The sequence below is a fragment of the Trachurus trachurus genome (assembly GCF_905171665.1).
Source record: "Trachurus trachurus genome assembly, chromosome: 8".
Taxonomy (NCBI): Eukaryota; Metazoa; Chordata; class Actinopteri; order Carangiformes; family Carangidae; genus Trachurus; species Trachurus trachurus.
In genome coordinates, this window is record NC_139905.1 from 12,634,846 (window position 1) to 12,649,869 (window position 15,024).

A 15,024-nucleotide genomic window follows, 5' to 3' on the forward strand; every position below is an offset into this window, starting at 1 on the left:
GAGCACCAACAGAGGTTCTCAGCAGGTAAGTCAAAAGACTTTGATTTGATTTAATTTTAGATGGTACAGATACTGTCTCATTAATCCCATGACTCTGACATGTAGCGGCTTCGTTTGTGTCTGGTATCTGATGATGAAAGAGGTTATTTTCTCCTATTCTCTAGTGTTTTCACTTGAACTTCATTACAGCTGTCATTGAGGGTACATTCTCTAATGAGTTTGGCAGCCATTTGAAATCTCATTTGCCTCTGAAATGCATCATTCATACTCAATGCCAGTGTTTGTGAGCTTTTGAAAGATTAGTGTAAATTCCAGTACAGCTTGTCAGCAGAGTAGAGGTCAAGAGGGTATCCTAAAAAGTGTGGTTTCTGTAGTTTCTGGTGTGTTTTCAGGCCCGTTAGTGCCTAATGCTAGTCACAGCTGCGATGTGGTCTGATCCAACTAGTTGACAAATTAATTGCTTTTGTCTTACAAGCCGATCTCACATCCACTGCAACATGTCAGAGTCAGCTGAAGCAGTAGCAGCCGATGTGAGCAGCAGGAGGAGTGCTACCATTGAAATCACCAACGTCACCAACAACTACTGCCTCCTCAACCCCAAGTAAGTCCATACTCTGCTGGAATTATGTGTTTCTGGGCTTGTACAGTATGAAATGTATCATATAGATCCAAAAATCCTAATTTGTTTGTTGTTTTTGTGCCGGTTTAAGGGTGTACCTTGAGAATGGGGAGACATACAACCCACCTCAACCCACGGTACGGCCCCTTAAGACAGAGGTCTGCACTTTCACCAAGTCCGGCGGCAAAGCAACCGGCAGCGTCGGCGTGCTGACCTACGACCTCTTCGAGCGGATGCAGAACGACTACATTGAGACTCTGGCCATCATGTTCTCGGTGCCCTGGGACTACCACGTGTACAAGAACTGGTTTGCGGTGGGCATCTATAAAAAGGGCCGTAACTGCGATAAGGATCTGTACAAAGAAATGTACTATGAGAAGAAGCAGCAGGAGCACGGGTTTGTCAGGGAGGAAGCCACCGGCTCAGGAATCAATTACGTGGGCAACTACCTAGACATCAAGGCCACCATGTGTCCCCTTGGCAAAGCCATCGTGAAGGTGGAGGTGTGGGATAAGCTCTTCACACCCCTGGGTCAGCAGTCATACTAGAGACCCCTCCTAACCACTGTTGCCGTCATGTGTACTGACAGCAGAATTCATCCCTCCATCTCTGGCGTTTACCGACAGTCTAGCACAGTCAACATGCATGATTTAACAGACGTATTGCTGCTGACATGTGTCTGTATACCTGGGTATTATGTTTCCATAAATCTGCTTAAGATCAGAGTTTAATTTGTTTATAAATCCAGGCAGCAATATCCCCCTTTATGGCTGAAGCCTCTGTCTGTTTCAATATCATCCGGGTTTAAAATGACACCTTTAGAAATGGAAATCAAAGGCTGACTCACTGGAGGATGAGGGCACATAGCTTAATAAAACACACCGAGAGCTCGTCTGTATTTACCTTGACACTGTAGTCTGAGGTATAAAATAAACCTTTTTTGCCAAAGCTATTTGTGCGTGAGTGTCTGTCAATTGAGTTCAGAAGAGTGCTTTATTAAAAGAAATAAATAATAATTAATTTTTCAATACAAAATTGTGTTTTTTGTACTCTTCAAAGCGTGCTTTGTGTGTTTGCAGTCCATTCAAAGGGATTGCTTTGATATTGGGCGAAAACAAAGAGTGCAGTTTTTTTTCCCATAGGGGCTTGAAGCCGACAGCGTAGGGACACACCCTTGCTCATGTTGCTCACCAAAGCACATTGGTCATAACTGAAACTGTTTTTACAGTAACCCAATACACTTTAGAAGTACAATGACTATTATACTCATTATTATTAAAATGTTCTGTAAAGCAAAATCACAATTGTTGCTATTGTGTTCACAATATTCTAAAATTCTGTAGAGCACATGAAAGCCAAAATATTTGCAGTCCCATCATCTCATTGTTTTTCCTTTTAAAGAAATCTTAAGCTAAATGATTCACTTTAGTGAGAAAGCAGTTACGCCAATGACAATGTGCCACATCAAAGTGTCTATAAATGATGTGCCTATAATAATAGTTACTTCTTGTTTACAGTACATACAACCTTGTGTCATTAAAATCTCTTTTAAGAGACTCTGTACCCGGATTTTTAAGATAAAGAGTGTTTTTACTGCCTGTGTTGCAGTTCTTGCAGAACCAGAGGGACCAGTAAAAAATGCTTATTCCCTAAGTTATGTGCTTATTGTTCAAAACACAATTGTTCATTTTTATGAACCAGTAAACTCGAGGAGAAAATGATCAGATGCACTTGATTATTTTTGTGATTATGATCTCGGTCACCACTATGAGGCAGTGGTGGTGAATGAGATGGGCGTGGATTCAGGTGAAGTCCCAGTTATTAAGACTGTGCACAGTAACTCATTTACTAATGGCTTTATAATTCTTCAATTGGGGGGAAATGGCAATCAGGATGTGTTAATATCACAATGGAGGACTTTGTTGTCAAAGTAAATGGCACGTGTGTGGGTGCTGTCATTAACCTTTGTGTATATGAGGCTGCAGGGCTGAGTATCAGCTCTTCATTTACATCGCAGGCGTAGTTATCAGGTTCCTGGGTCCTATTCACAATCTCAAACGCTGCATTCCTGATTCTGTTTTCCCAACAGATCCATGATGCTTTCTGCAGCATTAACTGTCCCAGCCACAAAGAAGCCTAGATCAAAGGTTTTTGCTCACCGTCATTGGTGCATTTACATAAAAGTCATACATAATATACAGGCTATACAGACTGGCCTGTTTAGGCTCAGTCTCTGAAGCATTGTCAAGTGGTGTATTGTATTGTAGAAGTGACACACTGTCCCTGTAAACACATGCGGACACTTGAGTTTGTCAGAGCTTTAAAATGGGATAAGTTCCCACACACTCTTTTCTTATTTTTCCTTTCACGCTCTCCTCAAATGTTTACCATACCTGCACATTCAAGTCGTATCTTGTATTATACTGTTGACTGCATATGTTTGTGTCTTCACTGGTAGGTACAGTATGTTTGTTTTCGCTCTTTTGTGATGAGCATCTCGGAGTGTAGGGTATAGCGCATGCAGATGTGGATATTTTATATCAAATAAATGCCTTTGTGCCTTATGTGATTTGTGTTTGAGTCTGAAGAAAAAATCTTTCAAGAACACTGTGGGATTAGACTTCCCAAACAGGAAACAAAAGATATGTGAAAAACTGTATTTTCCTCTGTAGATAAACGTAAGAAGCTCAGCGTTTGTGCATTGAAAGTGATGCTATTTACTGCTAAACAGGAGTGAATCTGGCTGTTTCGCGTGGTAAAAAGCTTCTGTCTCTCAGGAGGGTGAGAGGAACGGGAGGCGGGTGAAGTGCAGGTGCAACCATCCAGAGTTGGCATGTTTTTTCAAGAGACAGAAACCAGGTGATCGTACTGGAACAACAGTGAGGCTCCTGTTAAACTCACTGCATGGAGGATAAGCAGAGGTGAATTAGAGAAAATAATTGTTCTGAACCGAGAATCTCAGAGAGAAAAAAACTTGAAAAAACATCAGTTTAAGCCACAAATCTTAACAGCCTTTTTAAAATGAGCACACTTTTTTCTCGCTGCTTTCTGTATTTTGACACCAAAAAGCTTTATTAAATATTTACTTGATCTGCTTTGTTGGACTGCCACTGTTATGAATTTAAAAACACACACATGCTTTTCCTCTCTGCTATTCTTAAAGTGGAGTATTTTCTTTCTCTGTTATCTTCGCCACCTGTTCTCAAGACAGCGGCTCTGTCTGGTGCAAGGACAAAATATAAGTTGAACTCAGATTTTCAACAAAGCTGGGCCAAGCGTCTCAGAGCTCAGAGCACTTCACTTCACAGAGCCAGACCATTAAATGTACCTGCATGAAAGGTTTGGTTTCTAGGGGTTGATTGAACTTATTTTTTATTCTGTTTGCTTTGAAACTAATCGTAGCTACAGTGCATGAGAACCTGTATTGACTCAAACTGGGAGTAACCAAACAGAAGTATTAAATGAATTTGAGTGACCTGAGGTTTGAGTGCGAGCTGCTTTCACAGCCTTAACCACTGCATGCCTGTGACCGAAGGATCAAACAATATAATACACACTGTACTCTCCTTTCTCTTACTTGAAAGGTGCAACTTTTGAGTGCCTTCAGTCAGAGGAAATGCTCTCTAAGACTGCCATCTAGAGGCCACCTTTGATATCAAGTGCACAGCTCTTCACATCTTCATAGCCCTGTGTAAGCCTAGATAAAAAATACTTTCGAAACATTGCTCACCATATTTTCAAGGGTCCGCATTTTAAGAAGAAAAGTTGCCTTTGTGTCCTTAAGAAGTCCATCATCACGACTGATTTCGCTCACTCCCCGTCTTCTTCTGTTATCCACGGCTCCAAACATGTCCTGACATCCAGCTGGGCCTGGTACTCTTGGATAGTTCCCTCTGTCTGTCCTGATGTGAATCAGGCTGGCAATAGCTGCCCGCAGCCCCCTCTCACCCCCCTCTGTCATCGGAGCTCAATTACAGGCCTCAATCTCAGTCAGGCCCCCACCCACCCACCCACCCAGCCAGCAAGTCCACAAGGGTAAAACAATAATGTCAGATATTTTTAAGTTAAGCCCAAGCAACATTGTTCCACGTGTTTATTTTGTTCTTTTATATTTTCTGTGGGTCGTGTTTCGCAGGCTCTTCATAAATCCTTCGGATAAGATGTGAAGGTCGAAGGCCATGTTACTCCTGGCAGGCTTTGGAAATTGTCTCATCATGTTAGTTTGTTATTTTGAATCTTCTCAGCATGCAGAGTGACACAGATGTGTATCACGTAACAATAAGAATGACTCGAGGGCGGAAACTCTATGTTTCTACAGTACTCTTATGAAACTCAGCATCCACCATGTTTAAAACTTCCAGTTTGCAGCAGCGACACAAACCTGTCAGTTCTTTTTCCTATTGCATTTAATCAATAAAACATGTTGCGTTTTTCCATATTGTTTTTTATTGTATCCACCAATTGACACTCACTTTGATAAATTTACACTATAGGTCAGACTATGAATAAACTACCATAGGTCCACAAGACTCTTGACTCTGCTGTTGACTTCACTGTACCACTCGATATACAGTGGCACAATTTGCAGAGCCACTTATAATATTTGCCAGAAATCAGTTCATCTTCTCCAATCACAGTATTTCTTGTAAAGTTGCACTTTGAATTTCTAAGTGATTTTCTCACCCACAACTTCAAATGAGGTTGATGATTAAAATATATGCACAATATTATATAGTTTATATGAATGGTAATATTGCTCTGTGTAAGTTGGCAGTCTCATATCAGCAAAAGTGCATTGCGTGTTTCTGCAAATGGAGAGGCTACAGTTTTAGGACCACCCTTTTAGGGCCATAACTTCAAGACCATGTTTTCTTTACAACACTGCTACCTACAGTTGCTACTCACATGTTTGATAAACAATAAAACATTATCCCATCCTGTTTAATCGGGTTTGTCAACTGCATAAATCAATGCAATCACAAAGCAGAGAGGTTTACACAGGTCACATCATGTTTTTATTTCATTGATAAAGATTAATTTATATTCTTATATTCAATCCAGATCAAAATGAGCTCAAATTTTCAACTGTTGAACTATTTACAATGTTCATACATGATTATATGTATACTTTTCCAAAGCTTTTCAAGAAAATGAGGTCCTAGAAATGCAGTCCTGAAACTATGGTCCTTGAATCAGCTCCCAGTAGCCTACCTCTAATTGCTAAATGGCGCTGTTATAAAAAACTAGGGTCCTGAAACTGCAGCCTCCAAGTGCAGGAAGACAGTGTTGGCAGGAACTGATAACATGGCAGTGTGTGTACAGCTTGTTTCTGCTGCCCTCAAGTGGCTTAGTGTTGCAAGACTAGTTTATGTACTACATCTAGTACTTAATTTAGACGCCCAGGGCTTCCTCCACTTCCGATTTGAGGTAATATCTTGGTTTGGTCCATTGTTTTTATTTCCTGATTCTGATTATCAGTTGTATCTGTGTTTATATATCAGTTAGAACACTTCTTCCTTTGTGGTCCAGCAGCAGCTGCATGTTTCCTCAGGGATATATCTCCCAGGATGCACATCAAACCAATCATGTTGGCTTTCAGTGGGTGCAGGCCCATCTAATTTTCCATCATTGCCACAGAACCAAAAAACATCCTCACTCATGTTGTTCAAATGCTCATATGGCACTGGAACATGGTTGTTCATGCTCTGTAATTCTTTGAATTTATTCTGACTGATCGACTTGCAGTTTTGATGTCAAACCTACTTGGATGCACCGTCGTGTTGCCAGCTCGGTGTCATCTAGCTGAAGGGTCAGCTCTGACACAGCAGGGCCAGCTGCTCAGATCTCGCACAACAAAGTAATTACTCATGTCACACCGAATGAGTCGCATCAGCGGTTACAATCTTTTAATTTTCATCAAGTTTGGCAAAACTCCACTGTGCAAATGCTCCAGTAAACTAGTGAGAAAAACCATCACGCAAACAGATTTTTATGAATAAATACATCTATAAATCAAATCAGATACTGGAAACTCATCAATAACTTGGCGTAAGCTGCTCCAGGAATCTGACTTTCGCTTGCCAGCTGCGCAGGTTGACCTGCTGTCATCAATGCTGCCCAATGTTCCTTCATATGAAGAAGTGAAGCTGACACTATCAGCAGCCTGTAAAGCCAAAGTCCCCAGCAGCAACTGCTGCCAAAGGAACCAGCCGTTGCTGTGCGGATGCCCTTACCTGCCGTCCTTCCGACCTCTCTGCCAGGTCTCGAGGACGTAACAGTAATCAGCTCCTGTGGTGAAAGGACCCAGAGGCTGTGAAAGAGCTTCTCAAGTCAAAACGCGGCGCCCTGCAACTGGAGACATAGCTGAGCTTTGTGAGGGAGATGAGTGCTGCAGAGAGATGAGGATGTCTGGTATATTTTTGTGCTGAGCAAACACAATGCAGGTTTTGTCCTCAGTTCTATATATACAGTATACTCTAAGTATTCATAATATAGCCTACAGTATATAGCGATATAAATATGTGTTTGCAAATAGCTTCATTCAGTGACCCTTCATGATGGGGTTTTGTTATTTTGGAAGAGACCACTTCCACTTCTGTCAGCACAGAAATGTTTTATCACAGGATAAAGATGATCACTCAGAACAGCTTTGTATTGATCTGCAGTGACCCCTCCCTCTAAGGGGGCAGTGGAGCCACGTCATGCCAGCTAAATGCCCCTATAGCCTAGCAAAGCCACAGTATCCCCTGGGTGTCGGGGGTCAATACAGTAGGCGTCAAGTATTCAGGTATACTCCTTTTAAAGCACTCACATGCACTTGCTCTTTTGTGCAGAATATGTTGGAGGATGATTCATCATGCTTCACCTTCATTCAGTGTGTGCTCAGTGATTTCTTTATCATAGAAAGCCTAACACTAAATGCAGATGTCACTTTCATCACTGTTCCTGTTGAAACACCAGCCAGTTGAACAGACTCTGGGACTGAAGCTCCTGCCATCTGTGCCCCGATGATGAACCCTCTTTCAAAGTCACTCAGATCTTTTCTTTTGTGCCATCTTGATACAAAATCAGAGCCAACGTTTTTTATTTTGTCACCCGTCTGTGATTTGTTGATCAAAACTACAGCATCAAGTCAACTCTCTTCAGCGTCAGTGCAGATCTTACGTAAAACGGGGCCAGTAAAGGACTAAATCAAAATGTTATTTCTTATTTTGCCAATTTTGATGCTGCCAAAATGTAATCAACATACACGCTTCAGATATGAGCCTGAAGTTTAAGCTCACCACTGTCTCACTTTCTCCATAGCAACAATACAGTATGTCCCGGTTGTGGAGTTGTGCAGTTATCCAGAGGGACAGCAGGGTTAGACACTGATTTACCCCAGTCTCCTCACACCTCAGGGATTGAAAAATAGGTTATTGTTACAGCCATGTTCAAAATCTTCCTGAGTCATGGAGCAGTTTGTCAATAATCCACTAGAGGGCAAAATTTCCTGATTACAGAGATTTTTTAACACTCCTCTTCTATACGTCAAGTTTCGATGTTCGCCTTTGTCAAATGTGCTCACATATGGTTTTGTGAAACAACTGATGTAATATGACTGATAAAATATGATCAATATGGTTTTCACAATCACATGTTACATAAGAGCGTTAGAGATGTTTCTGGCGCGCTGCAACGAGACCGAGTTACACAGAGTTGGATTAGTTCAGAAGGGGGTGGGGACGAGGATGGCCCCGGCATCTAGAGAGGAAGAAGGTCACCAAACACACTTTCCCACCCAGCCCTGCCAGACACACACACACACACACACACACACACGCTTACATATAGTGCGCACAAACACAGGTCCACCCTGCAGTGTTGTTTGTGCCAGATGAGGGTGTGATACATGACTGCTGTCACTGCCTTCTCTTCACTACATGAGCACTTGCGCAGCATAGCAACTGCAGCACAATATACTGCTCGCTGAAGATACAGTGAAACAGTACCTGAGGCACACAAAGCAATGCCATCTGCACTGCACTCAAGGGAAAGGAGCGTTTAATCAAATACTGACAAAGGTTAAAGGGCACTTCTGTCAGAATGATGCCACAGCTCTGTTAATGTGTATCCTGGTGAACATGGGCTTCATTAACCTACAGTCCACATGAGTAAGAAACAGAGCCAACAATCCAGCTGTAGATTTAATAGTATAAAATATTTAAAATATATATATATATAAAAATGCATACAGTACATAGTGTGAGAGCAGGCAGAATGTGTTCTCTCAGACAGTACAGTAAGTCCTGACAAAAAATAACAGATTATAAATACACATTTTGTTCAAAATTTGAAAGCCCTTACAATGACTTCCTCGTCGTATCAGGATCCAGGTGAAAGATGGCACTTTTACCTTTGTGTCGTCGCTCAGTGTTCTTCGCTATGCTGCATGGACAAACTAAGTGTCTTTTGTCTCTAACAGGATGTGAGTTGCTAGATAAACTTTGCGTCAGTAAGCTCATCACTAAATCAGCGTGAGGACTGTCATGTCTGTTTGAACAGTGGAAAGTGCTGAAATGCTTCTCATAGCTCAAAAAATAGACAATACCAGGAAAAGGATCTCCCTCTCTAGGCCTAACTATTCATTGTGTCCCATCTGTAACCTCTGACCTCAAACATACCTCCATACTCTATGACTCACATAACCACATCCATGCTTCAGCGTATACTCCTTTTTCTGTCTTCCCTGTATATACATAGAGGACCCTTTGCATACATCACACATGAACACACACTTGTGTTCAGTTCAGATTTGGACTGAAGAGACCGCACGCACATTGTCTAATAATTAGCAGCTCAATGCAGAGTTCAGATTGAAAATTCAGAAGTTCAGTAATAATTATTATAAGTACTACATCCAACGTAACGAAGGGTGTCAACACAAATATATCTTTGCTTTTACCGGTGCAAGCCTCAGAGCTTTTGTCATTATAAACCTGAATATTGATTTTTCATTTTCTATTATAAATAAAGCTGTTTTCTGAACATGTGCATCCAGTTTGGATGTAACCACATCATCATCAATGTTCAGATTTCCCGCCTGGTTTCTTGTCATAGGTTCTTTCTTTAAAAATGTTTAAGAGACACAGTACAGTTCAGTACAGTACATGAGTTTATAACGACATAGATTTCACAGTCAGTCTCTGTTAAGATCAGGGAGTGCGTCATTGAATGGCTGCAACAGTTGTGATGCCACAGGATATGACATTAACTCTGACTCAGACTTAGTCTATTGATAGGCTTTCCTTATTGCTCAGATTTCAGAGTTCCTCTTGTTGTGAACTTTGTCGGAGAGAGTCACTCCTCTGGTGAGATGAAAGCACAGCAGCAGCCTGTGGGTAAACATGCAGTCCTCAGGTTGGGAGAGCAGAGGGAAAGCATGAGTCCAAAAAAAAAGAAAAAGAAAAAGTGAGCATAGCAGAGATGTTGAGATTATCAGGAGCTGCCATCCCCGTTCTTAGTCTTGAACACCACAAGGCTGACCATGACAGGGATCAGGCAGATCGGAGTTATCACCAGGGCGAAGACGACGACTGGTGGCGGGTCACTCAGCTCCTCTGTGGGACAATCCTTGAAATAGAAAGAGTGAATGTCCACAAAGGTCTCTTCCACCAGACGGTTGGGCCATGGGATCAGGAGACAATCAGAGATGTCCTCTGTGCAACGGCTTAGGTTACTGTACGCGCTGCAGAGTGGAGACAGGGAGAGTGATTCAGATACTGTCAAAACACTTCAGCAACATGTTCTTTTAACAAAAAAACATCAAACATAGAAAACACGTTACTCACCCTCTCACAAGATCCCAAATGCACCAGTCTGTGCTGTTTAGTGATCCCATATCACTCTCAAATTTGTGGAGACAAAAAATGTTGAGGGTTGAAAGGCAATCCATTGTTAAAGCACCAAAATCTTCCATGCAGATGTGGCAATATGCCAAACAATGGTGTGAATTATTCCCACAAGCTATATGAAGTGCAGAAGAATACAAAAAGAAAAAGGGGAGGGTGGGGTGAAAAGAGAGAAGAAGACAAAGATTAGAAAGTGACAATAAAGATGTGTTGCACATCCTCAGATCTCCATTAAACTCTGGATGACTGTTTACAGTGTGGTTATGAGGACAGGTCACCCACCGATATATGAGGCAGACTCTCCATTAGTGGTGTCTAAAAAGGGAGAAAAATCAGGTTTTTATATTAAAACATTAGTAATGTAGACTATTAGCAGTAAAGCCCTCCTCAAATCCACAGTGTAAGCCCTCTCTGATCAGTTAATTAGTAAAATTATGCACTCAAGACACATGTGAATACAAGAGAATCGTTGTAGCTCATGAGTTCCTTTCACATGTCAAGCACTAAAGCAGGCATTTGCAGCTGTAGAAGGGAGACCACACACTCACCGGAGAGAAAGGAGAGGAATACCCCAATGAAACCAAGTGCTCCCTTCATGTCAGAAAAAATGAATAAAGGTGCGTTCTCTCCAGCTGATGACCATGTATAATAAACCTAAACCTCTTAGACTGTGTACAGCGAGGCATAACAGGAAACGCGACAGGATGGAAGAGACGCAGTGTAACCTTCGGTTACCAGATGTCCAAACAGTGTTACCCGCGGTTACCAGATGTTCTTCGAAGATCTGTCTGACGGCCCTGCGCCTTGGCAGCAGCTCTTCCCCTCTCCAGCACACGTTTCTTTAGGATTTTCTTCCTTTTTTAAAGGGGTGGAGGCAACAGAGATTGTCCTCTCCATTCTCCCAAATAAAAGGGAGCACACCCAAGCTGGGCTGGACTCACATCTGAAAACCCTTACTCTTTAACTCTTGTTCTGCTTTTTAGTCTCAGTTTCTCACAGTCGAAGGCCTGGCCAGCTCACAGCATGTGATTTATTTGCCTTTTGGGCTGCCTCTGCCAAATAGGAAACATAAGTAAACATTTAGGGCTTAGCGTTTTGGGGTGGATGTAATCATGACTCTGCAGGGTGTGCTGTGCAGACAGCCTTGATTTCATATTTAGGTTAATTTGACCAAATGTGGAACAAGTTGTTGCTGACCAGCTGTTTAAAAGTCCAACCATCTTTACACCCACACACCAGTAAAGAAAACACACACACACAAAAAGAAAGAGTGTGGGAAAATTTCTGTTCTTTTATGCCACAAGGAGCTCGTGAGTGGACTTCATCTGTAAGGTAGTTTCTCACTGTCACTGCTCACCACTTTAAAGAGCAGAGTACTCTGCTGCTCTCATTCACTGAATGAACAGTGAAATGTATGGCGCATGTTTTCTCACGACCAACTTGTGAATTTGTGTCACTGGATCCACATGTTGGGCCTCTCACAACATCTGTTTGCCGAGCAGCATTTTGATTTAGTAATGACATCAGGAAATGTGTCTTTTCAGCAGAGGAGGAGCTCAGAGTTGGGGGGAGTTGGCAGGGGAAGGAGGGGGGACAGTCAGGGGAAAGAAAAAAAAAAGGAAGGCACAGGATGAGGAACAGTGAAAGGGGCGCTGCTCCAAAGTTCCAGTTGTTTCACAACTCCCGAGTTCATGCGTTGATCACAGACGTTGCATGGGGTGAATGACGAACAAATTCAGGAAGTTGAGCCAGGTGGGGGCTGCTCATAATGAGGTTTCAGTTAACCTTTAACCTCAAACCATTATGGACCCTTTGTCTACTGCTGTTGACCCCTCACTGGTAGAGACCTCCCCAGGAGTTTGTCTTGGATTCTCAAGATAATACACACAAGGAGATCTTGGCAGAGAAAAGGATCTCTGAGCTCTGCTTTCTGTGTTAGTCAGTCCGAGCAAATGAGTGTGAGGAACTGATCCAAAACAACCCCCCAGTGGACACAAATATATATAATCACTATCACAAACTGTAAGATAATACAGTACATTCAAATTTAATTGTTGATTGAATTGATGTATTTCTGCTTAAGATTAAATCAGTGTGTATAGTCAGTTTCTCATAGACACATAAATACCTGCAGTTAATGGTCTGTAATGTGTATTAGTGAAGGTTGAAAACTCACTGTCAGTCATCGTGTATCTTGAGTGATATTCTGTGGAGAGAAGGTGAGAGGTTAGTCAAAGTGTTAATGGTCAAGCATGAGCTGAATTCCTTTTTCTTTTGTATACCTGTTGTTGTGGCAGGTTGCATTGTTAACTGCTCATCCAAGAGACCGTCCACAGTATGGCTACCTCCTGAAAAGATGAAAAAAGTGAATATTTGGAATAAACACGTAAAGTGAGAAAAAATGTGATTGAGAAGAGGAATGATTAAAGTGAATTATTTGTTGTGAGAGCAGAAAGGAAGTGACAGGAAGTAGGGCTGCAAGGAGTAAACAGGTCCCTGCATCCTGCCTTTGTCTGCCAGGGCTTCTTCTTCTTCCATTAGCTATATATTTAACTATACATACAAACAAAATACATTCTCTTCCCACAAGAGTAAATTATGTTATTTAATTAAATTAGGAGCGATTATGACAACAAGAGCATGAACCGTAACATAAATTGTAATAATCCAACACAAAATCCTCCTTTTTAAAAACAAATTAGCTTAGTCACACCTTAATCAAAATCACTCTGTGACCCTCAAACCAAACTGTTGTAAGTATAAAAACTCCATCATGGGACTTGCTAAGCTCCTTTCTAAAAGCCACTCTGTCACTGAAAGCCCCACGGCATTCCTCCTGAGAGGTGAGACAGAGGGCACGTACTGTAAAGAAACTATATCATAGTGGAGCAAAGAGTAAGTGTAAATGTCTCAACTTACCCCAGACGAGTAGACTCATGAAACACCCAGAAAAGATGAGTGAGAACATGGTGGTTGTGGTCATGTTGCCTTTCTACTGCTCTGCCTGTCCTCTCTCTCTGGTGGGGGCTAGGATGAGATATCTCCACCACCGTGCAGGAAGCCTCTGTAAACTACAGGAAGTGTGTGATGAGGTTTAGAGCTACTGTGGTCCACCATCACTTTCATTCTCCCCCTCTCTCTCTCTTTATCTATTTCTTTTGCTCATCCCACCCTCTATTTTCAAATACATAAGCAGCAGGAGGGGGGAGCCACACCTTCTCACCCACCCACCCCACCACCTCCCCTCTCTCTCTCTCTTTGCCTCTACCTTTGCTTTGATTTTAATATATAATGCATGCAATATTTAGACATCATTACTGTTCTCATACAGCACCAGTTTCTTTCTATTTTGATATGTGCCAGCTTCTTTTTTCATGTTTTGCATGTTTTACTCAGCAGTATTTTCGTGCTCAGTACATTTTTTGCAGGAGCTATGAAGCCTGAAAGAGAGTAAGAGAGATGTATGATCACAATCTTGTGGTTTTGTGCTTCTAATCTGGATGTTAGCGATTTAAAGGTTTGCTCTTCTGAGTTAGTTTAACACTAGTATCAGTTATAGGGTGGAAAAATATATTTTGCACAGCTCCCTCTGGAGCCACAAACAATGTTATACAACTTTATTGTGCACTAATACTCCTCCATACGCTGGTGTGTAAAACTGGTGAAGTTCCACTTTAATTTATCATCATTAGAAACAGTTCCCAGACTATGACTTCTGTTTTTTTGTGGCTGAAGAACATAAGACTTATTGCGTATGTCTGTGGCTGTGAGTCAGGAATATGTTGGAGTTTTTTTTTTTTAATATCTGTGCTGCGTGACACCATCAGCAGTGCAAACCCCCGCACCCCCACCCCATGGACCTCCCAACTCCCACCACCTCTGCGTCTGACAGAACGCTGAGCTTCTGTGGTAATGAGAGGCAGCAGCAGGGATCTCCAGTATCTCCAGTAGTGCTGATGCACTTGTCCACGTCACTGAATGGCGAGTGCTCTTTCACAGCTGCCGGCTGCTTGGGAGAGAGCCAGGTATAGCTCTGGGCCAAAATTGCTTCCACATTTCATTTTAGATAAGAAGGCTGCTGTTGTTTTTTTTTATATAACTGATTGATTATTTTATTTTATTTTTATTTTTTTAACCCCATGAATAGAAACTTAAATATATCCATCTGCATCAAATTTGCAGTGTGAATGAAGATAAATAGCTGAATAGATTTGCCTGCGAGAGAGAGGAAAACATATTCATATTTCAAACGTGTTTTAAGGATAAGTGAAAGTTTGTTCTTTTATGAGGAAATGCTTCTTCGCATCAGTTACAGTCGGTTCATATTTTAAGAGGTAACTATTTCACCAGCTTACTCCGTGAATCTTTTCATCTCCAGGCCTTTGTCACGGATCGTAAACGCTGCAACATATTCTGAAGAGTCACAGTGACAGCTGCCAAGATCCGCACACACAGTTTACACTATACACAATTAAATACTTCCTGCTGATAACTGTCTCGCTCCCCAGGCTTATC

General features: G+C 41.8%; 2 protein-coding genes across 5 annotated transcripts; one reads left to right on the top strand and one right to left on the bottom strand.

Annotated features, from left to right (window-relative positions):
• apnl (actinoporin-like protein) lies at nucleotides 1-1,167 on the top strand (the record flags this gene model as incomplete). Its single annotated transcript, XM_083976403.1, has 3 exons — nucleotides 1-25; nucleotides 476-601; nucleotides 711-1,167. The coding sequence occupies exons 2-3, from the start codon at nucleotides 498-500 to the stop codon at nucleotides 1,165-1,167; spliced, it is 561 nt and encodes a 186-aa protein (XP_083832529.1). The 5' UTR covers nucleotides 1-25; nucleotides 476-497.
• Nucleotides 1,168-8,918: 7,751 nt separating this feature from the next.
• Nucleotides 8,919-13,594, bottom strand: ramp2 (receptor (G protein-coupled) activity modifying protein 2). 4 transcript variants are annotated; one of them, XR_014595548.1, is made up of 7 exons: nucleotides 13,429-13,594; nucleotides 12,792-12,857; nucleotides 12,686-12,715; nucleotides 10,792-10,824; nucleotides 10,450-10,624; nucleotides 9,397-10,346; nucleotides 8,919-9,342 (listed from the first exon to the last, which is right to left on the bottom strand). XR_014595548.1 is itself a non-coding variant. In XM_083976718.1 (6 exons), exons 1-6 carry the CDS (start codon nucleotides 13,490-13,492, stop codon nucleotides 10,097-10,099), a joined length of 618 nt encoding a protein of 205 aa, XP_083832844.1. In that variant the 5' UTR covers nucleotides 13,493-13,594; the 3' UTR covers nucleotides 8,919-10,096. The 4 variants fall into 4 exon arrangements, 1 of the variants encoding a protein (XP_083832844.1); XR_014595547.1 differs by lacking the exon at nucleotides 10,792-10,824; XM_083976718.1 differs by having other exon boundaries at nucleotides 8,919-10,346.
• Between the last annotated feature and the right edge of the window lie 1,430 nt (nucleotides 13,595-15,024).

Excerpts from the sequence above, each read along its gene's own strand:
- ramp2 (XM_083976718.1), bottom strand. The coding sequence starts at position 13,492 with ATGACCACAACCACCATGTTCTCACTCATCTTTTCTGGGTGTTTCATG. Across the intron at positions 12,858-13,428 it reads CATGAGTCTACTCGTCTGGG|GAGGTAGCCATACTGTGGAC; the intron begins GTAAGTTGAGAC and ends TCATCTTTTCAG. Across the intron at positions 10,825-12,685 it reads AAGATACACGATGACTGACA|ACACCACTAATGGAGAGTCT; the intron begins GTGAGTTTTCAA and ends CTCCCTTTTTAG.